Here is a 26,238-nt window from a genome sequence, read left to right on the forward strand (position 1 = left end):
AGAATTACAGCTGTCATCATTTACATATCTGCTGATGGTGTGTATGTGAATAAAGCTACATCTGAATAATATTGCATCTCAATATGTTGCTCTTAAACATATTTTTATGATTGTTTTGAGTTCCTGGTTGACCTCCATATGGTTCCCAACATTTTGAATGGCTATTGATGGCACTTGAGAATGTTTCTTATTAGTGTTCACTTCTGATTTAGTTGGTTGATTATAGGCATTGACTGGTTGTCATCTTCCTCTGGTAGAGCTGTATACATGATTTGCACTGAATGTTCCTTGTGTCCAAAGTTCTTGCAGTTGTCGTTCCTGTGTACTCCTCTTGTTCAAGACTTTTTTTCCTGTGGATTTTGTCTTAGGTTTCGCATTTTCCGTCTGTGTCGACGCTGTATGGGAATTCACCCACAAGTTCCGTCACGTTATATTTTGCCCTTTGCCTACCAGACTGTGAACTTATCATGCAGTGGCAAGGGACCTTGGATCTTGTGGACTTCCACACTCTAATGCCCTACAAATCTGGTTGATCTGGATCATTGTGCTTATTACTCACTTTACACAGTCCTGTGTCAAAAGATAAGCTGCTGGCATCAAGCCTGTAACAGCAACATGCATCAATCTTGTGACCCTTCATATAGATTGGCCATGCCTGTACCTACTTCCAATAAAGGTCAATTTATGACAGAATGAAGTGTCAAAACATTCCACAATGCAATTCAGATAGCGGCATTTCCACGGTTCGTTAAACAGAATGGAGTGAGATTGATTTTCAGAACGAAAGTTTTGTTGTTGACATTGGTTGTGGACTATGGGAGGGGGAAAGGACTGTGCTGTGATCTGGTAATATAGGAAGTTATTTTGCCCACGCTTACAAATGTCAATAGTATTTGATTTCACCCATCTACTTCTTATCAGTCTTTATTTTATTATTTTGCTTTTTTTTTTGGACATACTTGAAATGTTCCATGTCTATAATTATTTTTCCAAGGAATGTCCTTCCTCAAGAGAGGCCAGATATATGAAACCAAAAACTGATTCCAATTCTAAAAAAACCCTACACTGTGTATAAAAAAGAATGTCAATTGATGAAGCAATTTTCATTTTATAATCCCTTTTAACAGTCGGATCCATGCAGGAGAAAAATTAACTTTATTTTTTAACATTTTTTGGTACTTGGAAAGAAAAAACCATGCTGTATGAGATTAACAGTTTCTATGTATTTCATATGAACAAATCACCACATACTAGAAGGGCCTCAGTCAGAAAATATCCAAAATGGAATTAAGCACATTTTTGTACTGCTGAAGGGTACTTGCATTTTTTTAATGCTAGAAGGCACTTAGTCGGATGCTACAGAAATCATGTCATGTGTAGTAAGATCTTCAGTCAGTGACTGAAGCTCTTCTAACATTTTTATGTTGCCAGAACTGCTTTTGTTATGGTACTTTTTCAAACATATTATCATGGTTTGTCTGATGTGGACCAAGTTATACTTACAGTGTTTCTTGCTATATACACTATGAGGGCTGCTCAATAAAGAATTATCATGATTTTTTTTTATGGCTGTAATTTCTTGCGCTAAAATTTCATCTTATGATATGTTGTTAGCTGAATGTGCAACAAACACGCTGTAGTAGTTTCATTGTTGGGACTCCTGGTTTCCGCCTGTGAGGAGCAGGCAAGGTCAGACATGTTCAGTATTGCCTACCGCTGCAATGGAGGTAACACGCGGGAATATGCAGCTTTGAAATTCTTCTTTCGTCTCAACAAATCTTCAGCTGAGGCCTATACAATTTTACAGGAGGCCTATGGAGGGTCTGTTCTTCCCTACAGTACAGCTTGAAGGTGTTTTAAATGTTTAAAGAGGGGAGACAATCAATTTCAAAGGAAGGTGGAGCCAGTGCTCCAGTTATTGCTCTTACAGAAGAAAAGATCAACACTGGTGCTGTCATTGTGAGAGAGAATTGACAAAGTACCTTAAGATCACTTAATGAAATACTGAACATTTCATTGGGTGCCACCCGCAGGTTGGTGACAGAAAAATTACACGACATGTGTTTGTGCGCTATGGGTTCCAAGACTGTTGATTCCTGAACAAAAGAACATTCGCATGCAGGTCTGCATGCAGTTAAAGTTGACGTTAGAGGAAGATCCGGAATTTCTTTCAATGTAATCATTGCTGATGAAACGTGGCTACATCATTTTGATCCTGAGAGCAAACAGCAAAGCTCAGTGTGGAAATCTCCTTCACCACCAACCTCCAAGAAAGCAAAAGTGGTTGCTTTCTACTGGGAAAGTTATAGTCAAATCATTCTTTGATATTCATGGAATGGTTTATCAGCAGTTGTACCTGCACACACATCAGTAACTGGACAATACTACAGGGATGTCGTGGAAACATTGCAAGTCCATATCAGACACAAAAGACCACATTTCCATGAATCAGGCTGAATGCTGTACTGCGATAATGTACGGCCGCATATTACCAATGTTGTTGCTAAATATCTAGCAAAATTCAGCATGAAGTGCATCCTTCACTCTTCCTAGTCCGGAGTTAGCCCCATGTGACTTTTTTCTAACATGAAGAAACACCCTTGTGGGAGGCATTATCAATCATCAGAAGCAGTGGTGAAGGCTGGATAGGTGATTTTGAAGGACCTCTCAAAAAATGGTTTCCAGCATGTATTTGAAGACTGGCAGAAATGCTGGGACAAGTGCATCACATTCATGGGAGACTACTTTGAGAAGGACCATCAAAATTATGAGGATGAGTAAAGGTATGTTGTCAAAAAAAATTATGATCATTCTTTGTTGAACAGCCCTCGTACATTGTGTGGATAATATAACAAACAAAACATGATAAAAGAAGAACTAAATACTGGAAGCAAATGGAAAGAAAATAAAAACATGTGGACTAGGAACAGAATTAAACATCTGAAGTTAAAGGAAAAGAGTGTATTGATTATAGAGAGCCAAAAACATTGGAGAACAGTGCAGGTGAAATGCCTTTAATATTTATTGTTATATATGGAAATTAATTAGCAAATGAAGCAATAGCTTTGTCAACCGTTACTTATGAAAGTGAAGCAAGGGCAACAACAAGATTCCAAGAAAGTAGAATACAGCTGCAAGAAATGAGATACGTAAGAGAAGTGGAATGTTGTACAAGGGAACATCAAAAAAGAAATGTGGATATAAGGGAAGATTTAGGAATATATAATCTAAACAAGAAAATAAAGGAAAACAGGAGAAAATGGAAGGAACATGTAGACTGTGTGGGTGGAGGAAGATTCCTGGTAAAGGCTATCTGTTATAAATGTACTGGAGAAGAAATTTAGGAAGGCCATACAAGTCATGGAGTACCATAAGGGCAGTTTGCCTAATACATGAAATTAAGAAGAAGGTGATTAGCATTCATTATCTATAAACAGTTGCTTATTTATTTAATTATGTAACAATGATATTATTAAAATGAATTTTGATCAGAAATTTTGTCACACTCAACAGGTTAGATAGAGTCCTCCATTAGAATCTAATGTGATGAAATAATAATTATTTATGGAATAAGAATATCAATCTCTTTTTATTTTAGATGCAAGAGAAAGAATCCTTTTGGAAACATACATGAAGAGAATCAGGTAGATATTTGGATAAAATTACATGACCTAGAAACTAAAGATCAGCAACACTTATTCCACCAATCATTGATTGATGTTCATATTGTAAAACAGCAAGGAGGATGTTGCATGGAAGAACAGTCACTCATTGAAGTATCTCATCTTATTTGGTGACCAGCGAATTGAGGTTTGTCTTCATTTTATGTCTTATATCCCATCACAGTAAAGAGAGTTAAAAAATAGTGGAACTGAAGGTTTTAGAGAAAAGTCCAATGGAAAATAGTGGTAAGCATGTTAAGTGAACCCTTCCAGCAGAAACAAGAGAAGCTACCTGGCAACAAATTGAAAGTTTTCCACTTAAAGAAAGCCATTATGCTAGTAAGGATATAAAATATTTAGATTCTAGAGTTAATATTCTAGCCATGTATAAGTTGTTTAAGGAAAAACATTTCCAGATTATAATCAGCTATTAATTTTACTTGAAGAGTTGGAGGTGAAAACGAGAAACCCTTGCCTTAATGTTGGTCGAAGGTGATGTGTCACTGGAGAGCTAATGGTTCATATGTGGAGGGCCAAAGAAATAAATGTATACAAGTTTACAGAAGAAGCTAAGAGGACATACGAGTCCCATGTATTTGCTTTTAGCTTTGATTGCATCCAAATGTCCAAATTTCACAGATTTCTGTCCAGGATTTATCTGCAACAGTTGACAGCTCACATATTTCGTATTCATGACATTAAAAAAATAATGCATAGTCACTGAGGTGACAAAAGTCGTCGGATAGCGATATGCACATATACAGATGGCTGTAGTATCACATAAACAAAGTAGAAAAGAGCAGTGCATTTGTGGAGGTGTCATTTGTACTCCAGTGAGTGATATGAAAAGTTTATGAAATGATTATGGCCACACCACAGGATTTAACAAAATTTGAATACAGAATGGTAGTTGGAGCTAGACGCATGAGATATTCTGTTTCAGAAATCATTGGGGAATTCAGTATTCAGAGATTCAGTGTCAAGAGTGTGCTCAGAACACCAAAGTTTGGTCATTACCTCTGGCTTATGGACAGCGTAGTGGCCGATGGCCTTCACTTAATGACCAAGAGCAGTGGTGTTTGAATAGGGTTGTCAGTGCTAACAAGCAACACTGCACGGAACAACCACAGAAGTCAATGTGGGATGTACAATGAACATATCTGTTGGGATAGTGCAGCGACATTTGGTATTAATGGGCTATGGCAGCAGAGGATGAATGAAAGTGCTTTTGCTAACAGCACGACATCACATGCAGTGCCTCTCCTGGGCTCGTGACCATATCAGTTGGATCCTAGACAAATAAAATTGTGGCTTGGTGAGACAAGTCCCAATGTCCATTGTTAAGAGCTGATGGTAAAGATCAAGTGTGGTGCAGGCCCTGTGAAACCATGGACCCAATTTGTCATTAAGGCAAGGTGCAAGCTAGTGGTGGTTCCACAAAAGCAGCAGCCCATGATGGGCGAAGCAAACTAGGTGGTGCAGGTAAGGAGGAGGCTGGAGTAGAGAGGGGGAGGAATAGCAGGATGAGGTGGGGGACAGTAAAGTGGTGCTTGTGGAAACATACAGGGACGAAGTGGAGAAAGAGTAGGGCAGCTAGGTGCAGTCACAAGTATAGATGGTGGGCAGGGGTGATGGGGTACGGCAATGGAATAGGAGAGAAATAAAAAGACCGTGGCTGCATTGGTGGAATAGAGGGCTGTGTGGTGGGAATGGGAACAGGGAGGGGGACAGGTGGGTAAAGGATAATGACTAACGAAGGTTGAGGCCAGAAGGGTTACGTGAATGTAGGATATATTGTAGGGAGAGTTCTCACCTGCACAATTCAGAAAAGCTGATGTTTATAGGAAAGATCCAGATAGCACAAGCTGTGAAGCAATCATTGAAATGAAGAAAATGTCTTGCTGAGCAGCGCACTCAGAAGCTGGTTGGTCCATCTGTTTCTTGGCCACAGTTTGTCGGTGGCCATTCATGCGAACTGGCAGCCTATTGGTCATTAAGCTGATGTGGAATGCAGCACAGCACAGCTTAGCTAGTAGATCACGTGACAGCAACCTGTGAAACCAGTCACGTGATCTACAAACTAAGCTGCAACCACTATGCTGCATTCTATGTGGGCATGACAATTAACAAGCTGCCTGTCTACATGAATGGCCACCGACAAACTGTGGCCTAGAAACAGCTAGTCCACTCAGTTGCTGAGCACATTATGCGAAATGACATTCTTCATTTTAATGACTGCTTCAGCCTGTGCCATCTGGATCCTTCCCACCAACACCAGCTTTTCAGAATTGCACACTTGGGAACTCTCCCTACAAGATATCTTACATTCCCGTAACCCTTTTCACCTCAACCTTCATTAGTCATTATCCTTTACCCTCCTATCTCCTTCCCTGTTCCCATTCCAGCACCACATAGCCCTCTACTCCACCAAAGAACCCATAGTCTTTTTACTTCTCTCCTTTTCTGCTGCCCCCTGTCCTCCGTGCCATCTGTTTAACCTCCTGATCACACCTAGCTGTCCTACCCTATCCCCACATCGTCTTGTCCCTGTGTGCTCCCACAAGCAGCCCTTTACTGTCCCCCACCCCACCCTGCTATCTCTCCCCCTCCCAGCCTGACTCCTACTTGCCCCACCACGCAGTTTGCTTCTCCCATCATGCACTGCTGCTCGCGGTCTGCCGTCGGCAACAAGAGACGGCGGTCATGTGCGTGTGAGTTGCATTTGTGTATGTGTGTGTGTTGTCTATTTCTGATGAAGGTCTGTATGGTCAAAATCTTTGTTTGACAGTCTTTTTGTTGTGCCTATCTTTAAAACTTTTCAGTATTCATAAAGGTATTAGTATTTTCTGCAATATAGCGTAAGTATATAGCTTTGTTGACTTTCTCTATGTTTGCAAGATTATTGCCTAAATTAATGCAGGCTACTAATATTTATCACTGCTGTGGATTATTAATAATTTTATTCTGTGTGGTTTTACTGTTTCTACAAAAGCTGGTTACTATTGTTATCTGGTATCATTACTGTATAATTACTCAAATTTTTTATCTTTGTGTATTGGTGATAAATGTATAAGAAATTGTGTTCATTCTGTATAAAACATACAATATGACATACCTAATATCATTGTAAAATGTGATATCCAGACAAAACTACAAGGTGTACAAATTGCTTCCACCATTTGCCGATAAGTGGCAACAATGGTAAGTAATGGTTAAAAGAAACAGATCACAGATGTCAGGCAGTTAGCTTGGACCTTGGTCACATAACCTTGTTCAAACATTAGTCGATTTGTGTCTGCATCATAAAGTTGTTCTTGATTGATGAGCCTAATTCTTGCCATTTGTGGGAGGTGTTACTGTTTTGTTTCAATATGAAGAAAACAGTGGCTCAGTCTCATCGAATGCTCTCAAGCACATATGGTAAGGACGCTATTAGTAAAAGAATGTGTCATGAGTGGTTTCAATGCTTCAAGAATGGTGATTTTAACGTTGTAGACTGGAATAGTGGTGGAAGAGAGAATATTTTCGAAGATGCAGAATTGGAGAAATTGCTGAGTGAAGACTCGCGTCAAACTCAAGACGAATTGGCACGATTAGTGGGAGTGACACAGAAAGCCATTTAAAAACTTCTCAAGGCTATGGGTATGATTCAGAAAACTTCGGTCCCATGTGAGCTGAAACCAAGAGACATTGAATGGCGTTTGTGAACAGTGGCTTCAAAGGCAAAAACGGAAGGGATTTCTGCATCGCATTGTGACCGGGGATGAAAAATGGGTTCATTATGATAACCCTAAACGCAAAAAATCTTGGGGATATCCCGGACATGCTTCCACGTTGACGGCCAAAGCGAATATTCATGACTCCAAGATCATGTCTGCATTTGGTGGGACCAGCTCGGCGTCATGCACTATGAGGTGTTAAAATCAAGTGAAACAATCACAGGGGCTTGTTATTGAATGCAATTAATGCATTTGAGCAGAGCATTAAAAGACAAACAGCCACAGCACAGTGAGAGGCACGATAAAGTGATTTTGCAGCATGACAACACTCGACCCCACGTTGCAAAAGAGTTCAAAGCGTACTTGGAAACATTAAAATGGGAAGTCCTACCTCACCCATTGTATTCTCCAGACATTGCTCCCTCTGACTATCACCTGTTTACATCAATGGCACATGGCCTGGCTGACCAACACTTCTGATCTCATGAAGAAGTCACAAATTGGATCGATTCGTGGATCGCTTCAATAGATGAGCAATTTTTTCGACGTGGGATTTGTACACTGCCCAAAAGATGGGAGAAAGTAGTGGCCAGCGATGGAAAATACATGTGTAACCAGTTTGTTTCATTAAAGCCTCAAATGTTGGGGAAAATATGGCAGAAGCAAAGTTGTACACCTTTTAAACTAAATCATTTTCAAATACAATCGATGGACAAAAATAAACTCTTCTTCAGTTGTTACCTGCTAAGTGGAATGCAAGAAACTGAAATTTTATTTATTTCATTCACTGCTTAAGGGTTGGTTGATATTTGAAGGAATAGAAAAGAGTGGCATGCAGTGTCAAAACTTTCCACAATGAATTTCAAATGGTGGCATTCACACAGGCTGCCAAAGGAACTGAACAGGATGGGACAGAACATGCTACCAAGGTCATGGTATGGAAGTTTTGACATTGATGGGTGGGGGAGGGAAAGGGAGGGGGGGCAGTTTCGTTGTCTACTAACATCAGAAGCCAACCTGGTTTTGCCACATCCCCAGTTTACAGCTGTGTATTTCATTCTTTTGTGGCTTCTTAGTGTTTATTTTATTATTGTGCTTTGTATTTGTATTTATTTACTTGTCCTGTCAATCGTGATTTAGTATGCAGTTTATACAAGCAATATAGGATAAGTTTTTGTGATATACTGGTATTAAAAATGTTCCACAAGAGAAGCCAGATATCTGAAAGCAAAAAATAATTCAGGTTTTACAATAACTGAATAGAGATTACACCTGCACCCAGGGATGAAGTCAGTATTTTGTCAAAGGGAGGTTCTGATTAGTTAAAGAGGATCATACAAAGACTTACATTTTTCATTTATTCTGAAATTTTCCATAAAGAACAGTAAACCATTTTATTTGAATTTGATCTCAGAAGTTTTCACCAAGCGGAGACACAGGGTGTTCATTTTAACTGGAGACATTGAAATATCTTGAAAACTACAAATCAGATAAAAAAAATTATAATTCAAATTTTTTTTCTCTTGGATGAGAACATCTGACATGACATGCCACCACACCCCATAGGTGGCTGACAGAAGGGAACTTTGAAATTTTCAAAAGGAACCCCATTTTTATTGCAGATTACAATTCTATGGCAAAATATACATATGTTCTGTCTGAATCATTTTCTTTATTTTGCCACAAATGTGGCTGTAATCAGAAGAGTAGAAATGGATACAGAATTGTAATTTATGACATGCTACTCAGGGGCCCTTGAATATCCAATGGCACATGGGACTTCATCTCCATGCTATGAGGGTAGAACAGGCCACTATTTCATAACTTGTAATTGGAAACCCCATTTGTAACATTACATTCCTCCAACATATCAAACAGGGGACTATTCAATGCAGCCCCGTGGCCGTGTAGCAAATTATGACGTATCATAACAGGCAGTACACTGTGACTGGAGCTCACATATTGTGCAGACATAGAACAGATAGCAGCTCTAAATATTATAGTACTTGCATAGTGTTTATTGCCTGCATACCTGCCTATCATTTGGAGAACAGACATGGAAGTGGACGATGAATGTTGCAACCACAAAAGAAAAAATTGAAATGATCCTGATTTACAGAGGACGTAGGAGAAATGTTGAAAATGCTGTTGCCTTGTATGTCAAGTGTTTTCCAGAGAAAGCTTGCTCTCGTTCATTCTTTTATAAAGTTGTGAATACTTTTATGTCTGTTGGCAGTGTAGAGACCGGCAAAAGGAAACAAAAGCAAACTTCTTATGGGAGAAGCTAGTGAAATAGCTATATTAGTGGCAACCCATGGATAAGCATATTGGAAATACCCCATGATTCCAGTTTGTCCATATGTAATATTGTCACAATACTGCATCATCATAAGTATCATTCATACCCCATGTCACTGCGTCAAGAACTTCATGGTGCCGACTTCCATAACTGGGTAGTACTTTGTTGATAGACATGTCAACAAATGTAAATGAACCCAACATTCTTTGCTGTGGTACTATTTTTTGATGAGCCTACATTCATGAAGCATGGTAGCATTATCAGACATAGCCTGCTTTCTTGGAGCATAGACAAACCCCACTGGTTACAAGTTGACCATCAATGTCCTTGGTCGGTTAATATATGGCGTGACATCATAGGGAACAAATTCATTGGTCCATATTTTATTCAAGACAAACTGAATGGACACAAATATCAATTGTTTTTGGAATAGAAACTACTTGCGCTATTGCAGGATGTTACCCTGGATGTTCGATAATGTATGTGGTTTCAGAATGACGGTTGCCCAGTGCATTATGCAACTAAAGCATGGGAGGTGTTAGACCTTGTTTACACTGGTCAGTGGATCAGCAGAGGTAGCCCTCCTATTAATTGGTCCACTAGGTCTCTGGATTTGATGTCGCCAGATTTCTTTCTGTGGGGATAGTGTGGATATTTAAAAGATGTGGTGTACTATTAAGGCTGTAAAGATATGGTTGACTGCATCAAAAATACCTGTGGTCACATTCCTGCAGATATGCTTCCGTCCTGTGAATGGTCAGTTAAAAAGCAGAAGTTGGCAATATTGTGATTGAACACTACTCTAATTAAAATAGTTGAGCAGCGTTCATCTCGAGACGTGGCCACAGTGGCACATTGAGTAGTGCCCTGTTCGATATGTTGGAGGAATACAACATTGTGAAGGGCGTTTCCAACTAGAAGTTATGAAATGCTGCCCTCTTCTACCCTCGCAGCATGGAGGTGGGGTTGCACAAGCCATCGGGTATTCAAGGGCCATCAAGTAGTATGTGGTAAATTATGACTGTACGCCCATTTCTATTCCTCCTATTACAGTGCCATCTGTGGTGAAACAAAGAAAATGCTTCAGACAAAACTATGTAGATTTTGATATAGAATCTTAATCTTCGTTAAAAAAATGAGGGTTCCCATTGAAAATTTCAAAGATTCCCCCTGCCATCCACACATGGGGTGCGATGAGGATCGAGTGTGGTATCATTGGATATCCCCCTCTGAGACAAACAAATTGGAATTATAACATATTTTTGATCCAGTGCGTAGTTTTTGAGCTATTTCAATATCTTCATTTAAAATGAACACCCTGTATAATCTTGTTACTTGGGTGTGCTGTTTGTTGGCAAACCACTTAGAAGCAGTCATGCTCCAATCTCCCTTCACCATCCAAGATCATTTTACAATCTTCCTCTTTCAGTCTGGATATGAGCTGAGGAAATGGCCAGGAATGCACAAGCGCTAATTTTTTGGGACACTGCGATTGTTACTGTGGTGTCACTGCCAGACACCACACTTGCTAGGTGGTAGCTTTAAATCGGCTGCGGTCCATTAGTACATGTTGGACCCGCGTGTCGCCACTGTCAGTGATTGCAGACCGAGCGCCACCACACGGCAGGTCTTGAGAGACTTACTAGCACTCGCCCCAGTTGTACGACGACTTTGCTAGTGACTACACTGACGAAGCCTTTCTCTCAATTGCCGAGAGATAGTTAGAATAGCCTTCAGCTAAGTCCATGGCTACGACCTAGCAAGGCGCCATTAACCATTTCTAGAGAGAGTCTCACTTGTATCATCAAGAATGCTGTATACAAATGATGGATTAAAGTTAAGTATTCCAGCAGCTACGTACTTTTCGTTATAGCATTCATTACGTATCATGTTTCAGACTTAACGCAAGCCGGCGTGAGTTGACGCGTGCATTTCGGCCTCCTCTCTAAATTAGTGCGTTGTGTTGGCTAATCTGCCGACACAACAGTTACTGTCAGGGATTTTGGAATAAAGAAATCTTGACAGGGAAGGTGGAATAATTTTTGGTGCCAAAAATTCAAAGGATCTGGAATTGTTCAACCTTGCACTTTCCCCAATTTCCTCATTTAAGTACGCATCTGCCACTTCTTGCAATGTAAGAAAGATCATTTCCTGCATTAAATAATGTCTCGGCAGACAAATACACAAACGTAAATGAGGAGCATTTGGATTATTATTTATTTATCAAATGGCTTTTAGTGCCAGGAGTCTCTGAAGAGATGCTTAGCTCATTTTAATGCAGTTCTTTTACTTTAAGCAGAGGGACTGAATCTTTAAGGGAATTGGAATCTGTCAGGAGAGAAAGGTGTTTGGAAGGAACTGGCTGTGGGATATAGTAAGGGAACACTCTCAGCATTTGCCTAAACTGAAAACAGGAAGCCACTGAAAATTATCTTCAAGGTTACTGGTGGATTCAAACCACCTTGCCTCCTGAATCCAGGGATTGTTAGTGCAGCAGCTTAACACTTAGAGGTACCCAAAGGTGGTGGAGAATTTGGAAAAATTGGTTGTTGTACATTGTTGTAAAATAAAATAAAATGCAGCACAACAAAAACTGAATTCTCACATTGCATGTTCTTCCTTTAATTGTGCATAGTTAGTCATTTGATAGTGCATGAGTAAGGACATATTTTAAGATTTAATAGTACATGAATTGCTGGATTCATTTATTATAGTATAAAATGAACATTAATAGATTTTGGACGAAAGGGGGAGGGAGGGATGAAGAGCACTGTTGGCTCAGCCCACTGAAAAAATCTTTTAGAAATGAACAAACTACAGAAATATTTGTCTCCAAGAATAAATAAGAAATCTTCAGGAAATCTCACTGAGTTAAATATCTACTCAGAGAGCCACGGACGCGGACTGGTGGAAGTACTACGAAACCATTACGATCTGAAAGTATGCAGTCATGTGAAACCAGGAGCACCAATGCGGGAAATTATTAGGGACGTCTTACTGGACAAACAAGACAACAAAGATTGTCATGTTGTATTAATTGGAGGAGCAAATGATGTGTATTGTAACAAGTTAGCTAACGCTATTATCAGTCTCAAAAGTGCCCTCAGTTCGATAGAAAACAAAAAGTAACTGTTATTGGTATACCTCATAGGCATGACCTCATATCTGCTTCATGTGTGAACACAGAAATTAAGCAAGCAAATAAACAGATACAAACAGTGTGTTAAGTGTACTCTAACATAAGATTTCTGTCAGTCGATTTCCTGGATAGATTCAGCTTTACAAAACATGGCATGCATCTGAATAGGAGAGGCAAGTCATCTCTGTGCAAAGCAATTTACAAAACATTAGAAACATATAAAAAAACAGAGTATCAATGAATCAGTACCAGCCAATGTAATGAACTACCAATAGATTACAGAAAGCAACCATGCAGGAAGTGAATCTGTCTTGGAGACAACAACTAAAGCAGCTGCAGAACCACAAATTGCTACAGCATCACGATCAAATTCAGTAACGACTGCAGCACCAGCAAAGCCAGCAACATCTGAACCAGCTCAAGCAACAAGACCAATAACAACAGCAGCACAAGCAGAAATGGTGTCAACAACAACTGTAGCAGTTCCACTGCAGTCACTGGTAGAAAAGAGGAAGGAAACCACAGTGAGTATTGTATCGCCACCTCCATCCTATGCCAAAATGTTATCAAGTGCCTCCACTCAGCCTGCCCACATAAACTATGTAACATGTGAGACAAACAAGAACCTTGAGAAACAGACAACAAAAATGTCACCTCGATTAGCAGATAAGAAGACAGAAACCTCAGTAAGTATTGTATCATCGCCATCCCATAGTGAAGTGTTATCTATTGCATCAAATCAGCCATCCCACACTAATGTGTTATCAAGTAGGCCTATATCAAATCCCCCATGCCAGATAAATTATGCAGGAAGTGAAATAAAAAAGTCTGTCACCCGAGCCTCAAATAGAACCAAAAAATACCACAGAGAGTAATGATTTTTTATGGCCTGCCACAAGGAAGTCCAGCCGCTACCAAAACAAAACACCATCACCACACCAAGCATGAGGACCAGTGAAAGGCAAACCACCATGTGTGCATCCAGTTGGGCCCAAGACACCATGCATCTTCCCTCTTGCTGTGAAAAATCAATATTATTCATGCACATAAATATTAGATCTCTGAAATATAAAGCTGATGAACTTGGTGTTGTATTGAATGGAAACAATAGAATAGTATTATGTATTAATAAACACTGGTTAAGAGAAGAAGAGATAAAACTGTATGTACCACCATGTTTTTAAATAAATTACAAGTTACTGTGCTTGATGTTAGGGACATATGTGTTAAAGGCATTTTTGAAGAGGCTGTCATGCTACTACCAACATTAAAACTCACAGTTATTTCAATATACCATTCTCCTGATAGTGATGCCGATCAATTTGTAGAGTGTTTAGATAAACTTATTCACCATACAGAAAAATATACCAAACACAAGACAGTAATTTTAGGAGATTTAGATTTTGGTGTAAGGAAAAATACACACAAAAATACTAGTTTGCTTAACATGCTAAGATCCCATAATCTCTTCTGTGCAAATTATAGCCCCACAAGACAACTTTCTTGTCTCGACAATTTTATCACAAATATACATAAAGATGATTTTGAATTGGGACTCCTTAATGTCAACCATCTGACAGATGACAAAGGTATATGGGTAAAACTAACAATTAATGAAACAAAAGGGGCTTGTGAACCAACCCGGTATGTCAGGTTATTAAATGATAAAAGGTTAAATAGCTTCAGGGATAAGCTGAAGGTACTAAGCTGGAATAATATAATATATGCTTCCAACAATGTTGAGGAGGCTTGTAGCAGGTTTGTTAGTACTCTATCTGAAATTTTCAATACCTCCTGTCCAATGGTTACCAAACAAAACAAAACTATGGGAAGAAAGCATGGTAGAACTACTCCACATAGGTGGTTCACACCATATTTACAGAAGCTAAGATTAATGGTTTTGATATGCTATGATAAGTAAAAAATGGTAGTGTTGACAATGCAACGTATGTTAGCCTCAAGAGACACTATAGATCACAAGTCAGATTAGCAAAATGTAGAGCAAATGATATCTTCATTAAAAACTCCAATAATAAGTGTAAGGCTGCGTGGAGGGTCATTAAAGCAGAATTAGGTACAGGTAGTCATAGTGTAAAAGTTACAACTGATGTTAATGTCACCCCAGATGAATTTAACCTCTTTTTTATCAATGTAGCAAACCCTAATCCCTCATCTCCTCATAAGAAGAGTTCAAAATCAAATACACACTCTACTTATATAAACCAGTTTTTACAAAACTTTGCTGATACTGTGCCAACCTGTAATTGAGGACATGTGGAAATAAGTGATGTAATTAAATCAGTGGCAAAGTTAAGTGACTCCAGATCAGAAGATATTTATGGCCTCTCAAATTTTGTGATTAAAAAAATAATCGACTTGATATCATTCCCTCTCTGCACACTCATAAACTGGATATTTGACAGTGGTATTTTTCCAGAATGTCTAAAGAAGACAGTAGTAATTCCATTGCACAAAAAGGGTGATAAAAACTGCACACAAGGACGGGACGCCGTTTCGCCTTATTGTGTCCACAATAGGTTCTCCAACATACAAGCTGGCGAAGTACTTGGCCAAGCTCCTCGCTCCACATGTGGGACACTGCGAACATCATATAAAAAACTCAGCAGAATTTATCAGCAGAATCAACCGTCTACGCCTTAGTGAGGACGATATTATGGTCAGTTTTGATGTAGTGGCGCTGTTTTCAAATGTGCCTATCAAAGATTCTCTGGATCTAATTTCCCAGTACTTTGTAAGTGACGTGGTCGAACTATTTAGGCACACTCTTACATCATCCTACTTCGTGTACAACGGCCAGTATTACGATCAGACAGACGGCGTAGCAATGGGTAGCCCGTTGGCTCCAGCTGTTGCAAACCTCTTCATGGAGAATTTTGAGGATATTGCCATAGATACTGCGCCATTGAAGCCTATCTTTCGATACGTTGATGACACGTTCGTCATTTGGCCACACGGACGCGAGAAATTAGACGAGTTTTTGGAACACCTCAATGGCATCAACAGTAATATCCAGTTCACCATGGAGGTGGAAAAAGATAATGCATTGAACTTCCTCGACGTCCTTGTCCACCATAAACGAAATGGGTGCCTTGGCCACAGCGTCTACAGAAAACCCACCAACACAGACCTGTACCTGCACGCTACCAGCCATCATCATCCAGCACAGAAGCGCACAGTATTTCAAACATTGGTGCATCGTGCGAGAGTAATATCAGACGACGACAACCTGCCCCACGAACTGAGCCACCTACGCAAGGTTTTCAGGAATAACGGCTACAGCGCCCATCAAGTGAAAGAAGTGATTTCTGGGAAATATCAGAATAAGACCAGTGAGGAAGAGCAGGAAAAGAAACTTGCTTTGCTGCCATTCTGTGGTCTGTGTCAGGAAAAATAAGCCACCTGTTGAAAAGACACAAGATCAAATTGATCTTCAGGCCTCCAACGAAAATCCGTCAATTACTGAGACCAGTTAAAGACACTGTAGGTCTCAGAACACCTGGAGTTTACGAAATACCTTGTGAGTGTGGCCAGAAGTACATCGGACAAACAGTGCGCACTGTGGAACAACGCAGGAAAGAACATGAGAGGTATTATCGCCTACGCTATCCAGAGAAATCTGCGTTAGCTGAGCATGCATTAGAAAACAGTCACCACATAAAGTTTGACGATACCTCTGTCGTGGCTCGCACTAATGGCTTCTGGGACAGTTTAATACAGGAAGCTATTAAAATAAAAATTACCACAAACACCCTGAATAGAGACGGTGGCTTACAGCTCAGCACTGCGTGGGATCCAGCGATCGCGCGGTTGAAGAGGGCACGGCGAACGCCGACTCAAAACATGCCCATATATGGCAATATCACGGGCACCAGTGTCATCACAGCCGGCAGCTAGTGTATATAAGGGCACACCAACATCCCACTGGCAGTCATAACACTTGACAATGGCCAAGGAGTGCTTGGCCGAAAGCTCGTGTAGTTTTAACCAATTGACGCGGTTGGAAACCCGAGAACATTTTATTCAATGTCATCGCCGCGAGACTCTGCATTCATACACAAATTAATCTCCTTCGAATCATATTCCCTCGGCTGACCAAAGAGTGTTGTACAGCATGATACTTGGAGAGAGAGCCTCTCATATGTGCTGCCACAGTTGTGAAAGTTTTTTTCGTACCAATTCTGTCTTACCATGCCCTTGAAGTAATTAAGATTTTCTGGTGTTGAATTCTCCAATGGTTGGAGGAGCATGAATGATATCACTGATTACGTGAGCATAGTTTGCAATTGTATTCAATAAGGCCACAAACTTAGGTGTGTCTTCTATAATGCTATGGCTTTCTAAATTAAATTCAGGTATTTGAAGCCACAGTACAGTATATTCTGGCTGAAAAGCCAGTAATTTAAGTATTATCAGCAGGTTATAATGGAAATACATTCAAGTTCAGATTGCACTGTGATGGCATTTTCAGTCCAAGCTTGTGGCACATTCATGGTGTGGAAGCAAATGTTGAATGCATCTTGTGAGGCCCAGCCGTCTGGACTGCGTATTGTGTAATGAATGGATTCGACTGGAGTGGAACCAACATGTAAATATCCATATGTGTTCCTTGCACTGTCATACTTTTGTCATCTGAACTGAATGCTGGTGATGAGTAACACTAAGAGTTTTGGGTGAGACATCGCTGAATAGGTCCATTTGATGTGAATGTTGTTCTTATCTTTGTTTGGCATTTGTATTCTTGATAAAACAATGCTTTAGCACAACACATTCATGTTTCAGTTCTGTTCTTTGTTGTTCAGGTGGCCCAAAAATGTTTATCTTTTCACTGTGGAAGAGGTTACCCTGAAGTATCTGCACAAAGAATGGGTGTCCTCGTATATTCTCCATAGCTGGTGTAGACACTGGAGCTGTAGAGCATATTTGAAAGGTGGAATCTAAATTTGTTGCACTTTCAGGTCTTATTTTATTGATCACTTTAGTATACTTTTATTGCATTATAATTAGATGTATGTAACAAACAAGGAAGTCCCTAGACAATAGATTAGAACAAAAGACAAAGATAAATGATAACACACTTTACCAAAGAAAAAGTGTGTTATTAATTTAAGAACTGTAATCTAAGATTAGAAGTTTTTTGTTGTAGGCTATCAGTTAAAAGTTTGGGAAAATTGCTTGCAATAAATAAGGAATTGTTGTCCTCAGTTTGTTGATGTCTTGAAAGCTCTGATTTACAACACTTCTTTTGTTTACTGTTTAGGCTTTTATAGTGTAAGTTGATGTCATGGTCTTGCTTATGAATTTCTGCTTTTCGTTTCACAAAATCATTTTCCACACACTCCACATTGTTTTCAGACTTTTTTTCACTTCATTTTACAAACCACTTAGATGACTGCAATTAATATTTTTCTGATCTTGCATTTGAATTGAGGACTGTGTCTAGCTTTGTATTTATTGCTGAGCTATTTGATTGCTAGTTCACTTTTTAACTCGACAAGAGTTTTTGCTAACTAGTAATTGTTAGCACAATTCTCTAATTTTTTAGATTTCTCCGTACCTTTTTCTCCAAAAAGTTTGTCACACCTGCCCTTGCAGGGTTCACAATGAAATTTAATTCTCATGTCACAGCATGAATTTCACACACATGTGTGTGAGTTGCATTTGCATGAGTGTGTGTACATGTGTCTGTCATTTATTTTTGACGAAAGCCTTGCTGGCTGAAAGCTTATTTGTGACAGCCTTTTTGTTGTGCTTATCTGTGACTCATCATTTCTGCTATATGATGACTACCAACTTTCCTTTTCATAACATTAAAACCTACTATTAAATTCATATGCAATAAATTCTAGTTTAATACCTTTAGATCTCATCTCTAAATAACAGGTAGGTGAGTATGTATTTTAACTTAAAAACTTTTAAAAAACTATATATGTCAGGAAAAAGATAACTTTATTTAGTTTTTTTCCGATATCCGTCTTCTGGCTGTTTTCGTGGGGCACACGAAGAGTTCCTCTTCTGTGCCAACCTTTTTACCTCAGGGTAGCATTTGCAGCTTACATCCTCAATTATTTGCTGGATGTATTCCAATCTCTGTCTTCCTCTACAGTCTTTACCCTCTACTGCTCACTCCAATAGACTGGTTCCAAACCTTTCTTCGAGCATTACCCCTGAGTGCAACCAGATATTAAATAGTACTCCGCCCTCCCCACCTGCCCCCTACAACCAGTCTCCCCACTGTCACCAAATTTAGCACCTAACTAAACTTAAGACTGAAAAAGAACTTCCTATGGAAACTTTTACTTTAAAAACAGCAAAAGATGAATTATAGTTTTGCGAGTGTTTTACAGTCACAAACTAATGAGTCAATGAGACAACTGATAATGCTTATGTTTAATAAACATTTTTATATTTGAGTTGCTTTCAGTAAGTGCACATCATAAATCATGCTGCAGATCGATTCAGTTACTTGTTTTAACAAGAATATTGTTATTCAGTCCTGGGCGCTGCAATTACTTGTTTTTACTTTCATCGCTACATAGTCAAAAAACTACTTTCACATCTATAAATCTCGGAATCCCACAGTTCTTTTCCACGTGTCATGTGTTGTGTTTGGGTAGAGCGAGAGCTAGGGAGAGAGAGAGAGAGAGAGAGAGAGAGAGAGAGAATGGTGAAGCGCAATGTGACTACTATCTGCTCCTCTTTCTCAGATAAGAAAGCTAATTGGTAAAGTGAGGTTAGGCACTTGTTAGAAAACATGCTTTCCCTGTGCTATTGCTTTCTCTAGTGGCACTTGCTTCACATTTAAAATGTGCCAAGTTAAACTGTATGCACTACACTTACTGTTTGTAAATCATTTGGTTGCTGGATTCCTTAATTCTGAACTGGGAAATTGGAAGACTTCAGGCTATTACTACTTTATGTGTGACCACTCTAATAATAATAATACTGTGTACAGCACTTTAGTAGCCCTTATACAGGGTGTCCCAGGAGGAATGGCCAATATTCAGGTATGTGACAAGAATGATAATTTGAAGCAGAAAAGTCTAGTAAACATAGACTCTAACATACATACCTTAAGAGCAACGAGCACTTCTTCATCTTCGATACTGTGAAGCAAATATCTTCTACTACAGGCTCCTTGCTTTCCATATTTTGGGAGGAGACAGCATCAAGCAAAACAAGAAAAACTTGTTTAGTACACAGGGCTCTGGAATGCATAACTTGAAGCTCTATGGGCACTTGATCAGTAATAGAAGAGTGTGTTTGACACCAGTAAAGATGAACCAGTGCTCATAGCCATTAGGTATGCAGTTTACAGCCCATGTTTACTTGACTTTTTTTCTCATTTTGATCCATACTACCTCTTCGCAAAATATGTGAAGAGCTTGCAGTAGAAGAGATGTGTATCACAGTGTCGAAGATGAAGAAGTGCTGACAGTTCTTAAGGATGCATTTATAGCCTATGTTTACTAGACTTTTTTTGCTTCAAATGATTGTTGCATGCGTATCCCTGAAATTGACCATTCCTCCTGGGACACACTGCATATTGTTGTCCAACTGTCAATTAGTTTATTTATCTATTTTGAAGTGAGTAACGGAGTAATTTCTGGTCTATTGCAGAAGCTATCTACAACTTGGAGAAGACGTTTTCATGAGATATTTAGCATTGGTTACATGTCTGTCTCACTTTTACCACGATCAGTGTGTGGCACAAAGCATGTGTGTAGTGGATGGACTATGTGTGAAACCTGTGATCTCCGTAAACCCTAGTAATTGAGAAAAAAATAATTATTGATATCTTATGTATTCAATATTAATCTTACAAAATTGTGATAGTAGTAAAGATCCTATAAAAATAATTTAGTTTAATCACTGAATCACAATCAGACCCTTTTGTTTTAATCCCTCAGAAAATTTCATTTTACCCATGGGGGTAAATTACCTCTAGGTTGGGAACCACTTCTCAAGTAGCATGGATGTATTATTACCCATCATCCTATTCCAACTTCTTGTCAGTGTTTTCTATATATTCCTTTCATCACTGATTCTGCAGAGGGACTCCTCATTCTGTACCTTATCAGCTCACGAAATGTCAACATTCTTTTTGTAGCACCATAACCCAAATGCTTCAATCATTTTCTGTTCTGATTTTGCCACAGTCCATATTTCATGACCATAAAATGCTTAGTTTCAAATGTACATTTTCAGAGATTTCTTCGTCAAATTCAGGCTTATGTTTGATATTAGAAGACTTTTCTTGGTCAGCCTTTTACCTTTGCTAGTCTGCTTTTTTTGTCCTCCTTGCTCCATCCATCATGGGTTATTTTGCTGCCTAGATAGCAGAATTCCATAACTTCATGATCATCACATGTGATATTAAGTTTCTCACTACTCTCATTTCTGTTACTTTCCATTACTTTCGTTTACTCTCAATCCATATATAATCATAAGACTGTTCACTCCATTCAGCAGATCTTGTAATTCATCTTTACTTTTACTGACGATAGGTATGCCATCAATGAAATGTACGACTAATATATTTTCACCTTGAATTGCAATGTCACTCTTGAATTTTTCTTTTATTTCCATAAATAATTAATTATTCGATGTATAGATTGAACAGTAGGGGCGAAAGACTACCTCCATGTCTTACACTGTTTTTAATCGGAGAACTTTCTCTGGCATTCCAGCAAATATTTGCAGTTTCATTTTTGCAATGTGTAGATGGAGGCAACCCAAGGAAATGCTGCTCAACACATCTTTCATGTGACACCAGCATCAACGGAAAGCATTAGTTTGTTTCCCATTACAAACAAAATAATTTGCACTAGACTAATGTGGAACCGCTCTTTCGAATGAGCACATAAGATTCCGCTTTAAAAATAATTTTGTTTGTAATGGGAAACAAACCTACACTTTCTGCTGACACTGGGCGTTGCATGAAAGACGAAATGAGCTCTATTTATATGGACTAACCCGAGCTACACAACACATGAACTAAATTTCAAATATCTGCTGTAACACTAGAGACTTTTCTCCTGAAATCTCTTATGAGTGACGGCCTGTGTAAGTCTGCGTTCTCTCAATGAGTTCTTTCCTTTTTGTTGACGAGTGGGAGGAAATTGCCAAGGCATTTAACATGTCAAGGAAGGAATGTGAGGACAAGTGGCATAATTTAAAAAGCCAATATAGTCGCGAGTTAGCGAAAAGGAAGAGCAGCAAAGGAACTGGAAGTGCTACAAGCAATGTGTACCACTCTTCATGGTATGTTTTTGAAAGTATGCAGTTCATAAGAGACAATTACAAACCACTCTCTCATAGGAGCACACATGAAGTAGTACCAGTAAGTAAATTTGTTATATTATTTTATTAATCATATATTTGGCAACATTTTTTCATGCTAATGCTTTACATAATGTGAATATTTACAATTTCACTGAAAAAACATGATTCTCCATACTGCTATGGTTTGAAGTCCTGAATACTGCAGAAGAATAGAGCATATTACTTTATGTCATCATTTAACAATGATGTGGAACTTATTTTCCATACTGCCATGGGATGGAGCCCTGACTACTGCAGAAGTATTCAGCATATTCTCTTCTGTTGTCACCGAGCGAGGTGGCGCAGTGGTTAGCACACTGGACTCGCATTCGGGAGGACGACGGTTCAATCCCGTCTCCGGCCATCCTGATTTAGGTTTTCCGTGATTTCCCTAAATCGTTTCAGGCAAATGCCGGGATGGTTCCTTTGAAAGGGCACGGCCGATTTCCTTCCCAATCCTTCCCTAACCCGAGCTTGCGCTCCGTCTCTAATGACCTCGTTGTCGACAGGACGTTAAACACTAACCACCACCACCACCATCTTCTGTTGTCATTCAGCAATGAAGTTCTTCGGCCAGTTCTTGGCAGTGACTCCAGCACAGTAGGGGTGTCTCTCCAGGACCCAGGTATTACGTTGCCATCATCTCCCTCTCTGTCGTATGTTCCTGCTGGACAATAACTTTGAGATTTTCTGTTTTGAAGAAAATTATGTAAATAAACACAGGCTAGTGCCACCACTGTAGCCTTTTCCGGACTGAGAAGCATTTGCTTCCTCAGCACTCTGTAAACAGCACTTATAATCCCAAATACATTTTCTATTACTCTTCTTGCCCTGCATGCTCTATAGTTAAAAATACGTTGCCAACTATTTTTTTCATGCAGACCTGGAAATGGTTTCACAATATTTTCCTCTAGGCCAAAGGCTTCGTCAGCAACGAAAACATATGGAACAGGCTTGCTCCTACCAAGAAGAGGAGTTGATGGTGGTATATTTAGAGTTTTGGTTTCTAACATTTTGTAAAATGTGGTGTCTTTAAGGACACCACCATCTGAAATCCTCCCCTGCGTGCCAACATCAGCGTAAATTATTCTATAATTAGCATCAGCAATTGCTAGCAAAACAATGCTGAAGCGCTCTTTATAATTAAAATAAACTGTTCCACTGTTGGGTGGTGCCACAATGTCAATGTGCCTCCCATCTATAGCTCCCAAACACCTGGGGAAATTCCATTTTTCTTCATATTCTTTGGCAATTTTCAGCCATTCCTCTGCAGTAGCAGGAAGCTGGAAAGAAAATTGTTACTCTTTTAATTTAATTTACGCATGGACACTCAAAAAAATTCTAAATACATTAAGATACTTTGATTATAATGTATGTATAACATATAATGTATGTATAACATATAATGTATGTATAACATATAATATATGTATAATATATAACATATAGCTCACAGAAATGTGTTATGTATTTTAAAGGTCATGGAAGCCCCAGCCACAGAAGGAGATGGTAGAGGAGAAGGAAGCATTAGTTTCCCTTTCGATGTAACAGAAATGGAGGAGGTGACATTTGCCACGCCCCCACAAGACATTGTGGAAGTGGAAACCACTCCAGTCATTTCTGTGCCTCCACATGAAAGTGGATGTGCAACCGTGTCACCCTGTACCACTCCAAGTCCGAGTGGAAGTGGTAGATCAAGTGCACTGAAGAGAGCCAGGAGAGACCTGGATGAAGACCGAGAAGGTCTTTTACAGACCTTAAGAAAAGTTGGCGACAATTTAGCAGGCAGAAAAAGGGACCAGTTTACCCACTTGGGTGACCTGGTCGCCAATAAGCTCAGATTTCTGTATGAAAATGGCCATACTAGAATTATGGCAACACTTGAGAACGGAATATACAGATGTTTGCAGGAGGCAAACGATGAACTAATAGATGCAAATGCATCATAATTTATGGATTCTTTAAAAACATGTATAAATGTTGAAATATGCATGTAATGTGCTGTCAAGTACTACTTAATAAAACTAAATACAAATTAATGTTGTTGGATATCTTTACTGTGAAGAAAGTGTCCTCAGAAATTGTGATATTGTATTACTGAGTGAAGCATGTCAATCGATCCAAAGAACTAAATGCTAACCCATTTCAGCAAAATTTGAGAAATTTATGCTGCAAAATGTATGTGCCGTTAAAATTTTAGTTCCTATTCCAGCATCCTCACGTGGTAATGTTGGCAACATCAACGGCGCGGTAGAAAATTTGTGCTGCTGTTCCTGGTTGACAGTTACTTGTATGTACCCTCGTCCACTCGTTAAAAGTAATTGCCCTCGTAAAACGAAGATTTCATGACAAAACATTTGCATTGTCGCGCGATTGCTAATGACAACGTCTCACACACGATTGTCGGTATTAGCATCCGTTGTCAACATTATCACGTGAGGCCGCCGGAATAATAGCAAAAAACTGATATACGTGCCAGATGCATGAAAAAATTATATAATGTATTACATACTCTGAGATGTATATATAAAACTTTTACCTTCACTTCTTGGGATAAACTTGCACAATGGCCTCGCAAACACGAAGAATAATGTTGCATATGGCACTTTTTGATATTCTATGCCGATACATTAACGTCGAAAAGGAATCCCCTGTGGCCAAAAAACGGAGTGTTACTGCCAACTGATCCTCTGGTGGAATCGCTTCCCGAAAGTTTGTGTTGGTTTTGGACACAAGAGGAGCAACAAGAGATAACAAACCGCTGAAATCCTCCATACTCATCCTAACATAATTTCTAAAATATGCGCCATCCTCTAGCGTTAATTCCTGAACGAGCATTGCGTAAGCTCCGTGAGTAGCGCGTTTGCGAAGAAACTCTCTCTGCCACCATCTACGCTTCCTCCGCCTTTTCTTCCTATCATCTTCCAAAAGAGCAAGTGTACCAGCACATAAAAATTTGAAATCTTCCAAATCGTCGTCGGAAGCCATCGCACAGTGATACAAATCAGTATAAACGCACGCTCATACATGTATGAAATTGATACTTGTCAACTCGTACAAGTCGCGATACATGTCGCAAAGTCGCATATACATGTATCTCATACATGTGCCGATACAAATCGCAGTGTAAACGCACCTTAGACTGTGGCAAAACTAGAGTGATTTTGCAGCATACTGCAGTTGCATTTGTCAACTCTAAGTTTTTAGTGGCGCAACTTACGAGACGCAACTTTTCTTTGTGCTACAAAAAATTAGGTTGTACCACAATCTACGGGTTCACACAGGCAACAAAAGTATCGCCACTGCTAATGGCGAACTGCAGTTGCCTTCTAGTTGCATGTGTGAAGTCCTAGTTTTCGGTGGCGCCATTTAAGAAGCGCAACTTTTGTCACGCCACAAAAAGTTGAACTTGTTTCTACTTTATTGCGCCATTTTGCCTTCTCCACAATCGAATAACGTCATTCGATTGCTACCTCGCGGCTGGATTCAAACCTTTCTAGTGCATATTCGTTCGCAGATAGTGCTTTTGTTTGTGCGTTTGTTATTAATATGTCGAAAACGTTGTCAACAGCGACAATTATGAGATTCTAGGAGGTGTACCAAGAACGACAATGCCTTTGGAACCACAAAAGCGAATCATACAAAGACAGAAATTTGAGAGATGTTGCATTAATTGAAGTAGTAAACAGTATGCGTGAATATGTACCTGGAATTGATGTAGCTACAACAAAATTAAAAATTCGAAGCATTCGAAATGCTTACGTGAATGAACATAAAAAAGTACTGAAATCACTTAAGAGTGGTGCGTCTACAGACGGTATTTATAAACCCAGCCCTGCTTGGTTTGAAGCTGCAGACTGGTTCTTAAAACATGTAGTCGAGACAAGAGAGACGAGAAACACTTTGGTAAGTAATATTTTACACTTATTATGTTTCCAAAACATCTTATGTAGTAATATGTACAGCCGTTTAATCAGCTGAGACAGGTGACGCCAATTTGCAAACTGCGCAATTACGAAGAATTTGTGGCGTCCTGTGTGAACGGTAGCTCACAGCGCCACTTCAGAATGACTTGCC

At 39.3% G+C, this 26,238-nt stretch overlaps 1 protein-coding gene across 1 annotated transcript; it reads right to left on the reverse strand.

Moving 5' to 3' along the window:
- Positions 1 to 517: 517 nt before the first annotated feature.
- LOC126095025 (uncharacterized) lies at positions 518 to 25,021 on the reverse strand. Its single transcript, XM_049909687.1, has 3 exons — positions 24,701 to 25,021; positions 22,687 to 23,444; positions 518 to 602 (listed from the first exon to the last, which is right to left on the reverse strand). Exons 1-3 carry the CDS (start codon positions 24,758 to 24,760, stop codon positions 518 to 520), a joined length of 903 nt encoding a protein of 300 aa, XP_049765644.1. The 5' UTR covers positions 24,761 to 25,021.
- Between the last annotated feature and the right edge of the window lie 1,217 nt (positions 25,022 to 26,238).

This window comes from Schistocerca cancellata, chromosome 8 (genome assembly GCF_023864275.1).
Source record: "Schistocerca cancellata isolate TAMUIC-IGC-003103 chromosome 8, iqSchCanc2.1, whole genome shotgun sequence".
NCBI lineage: Eukaryota > Metazoa > Arthropoda > Insecta > Orthoptera > Acrididae > Schistocerca > Schistocerca cancellata.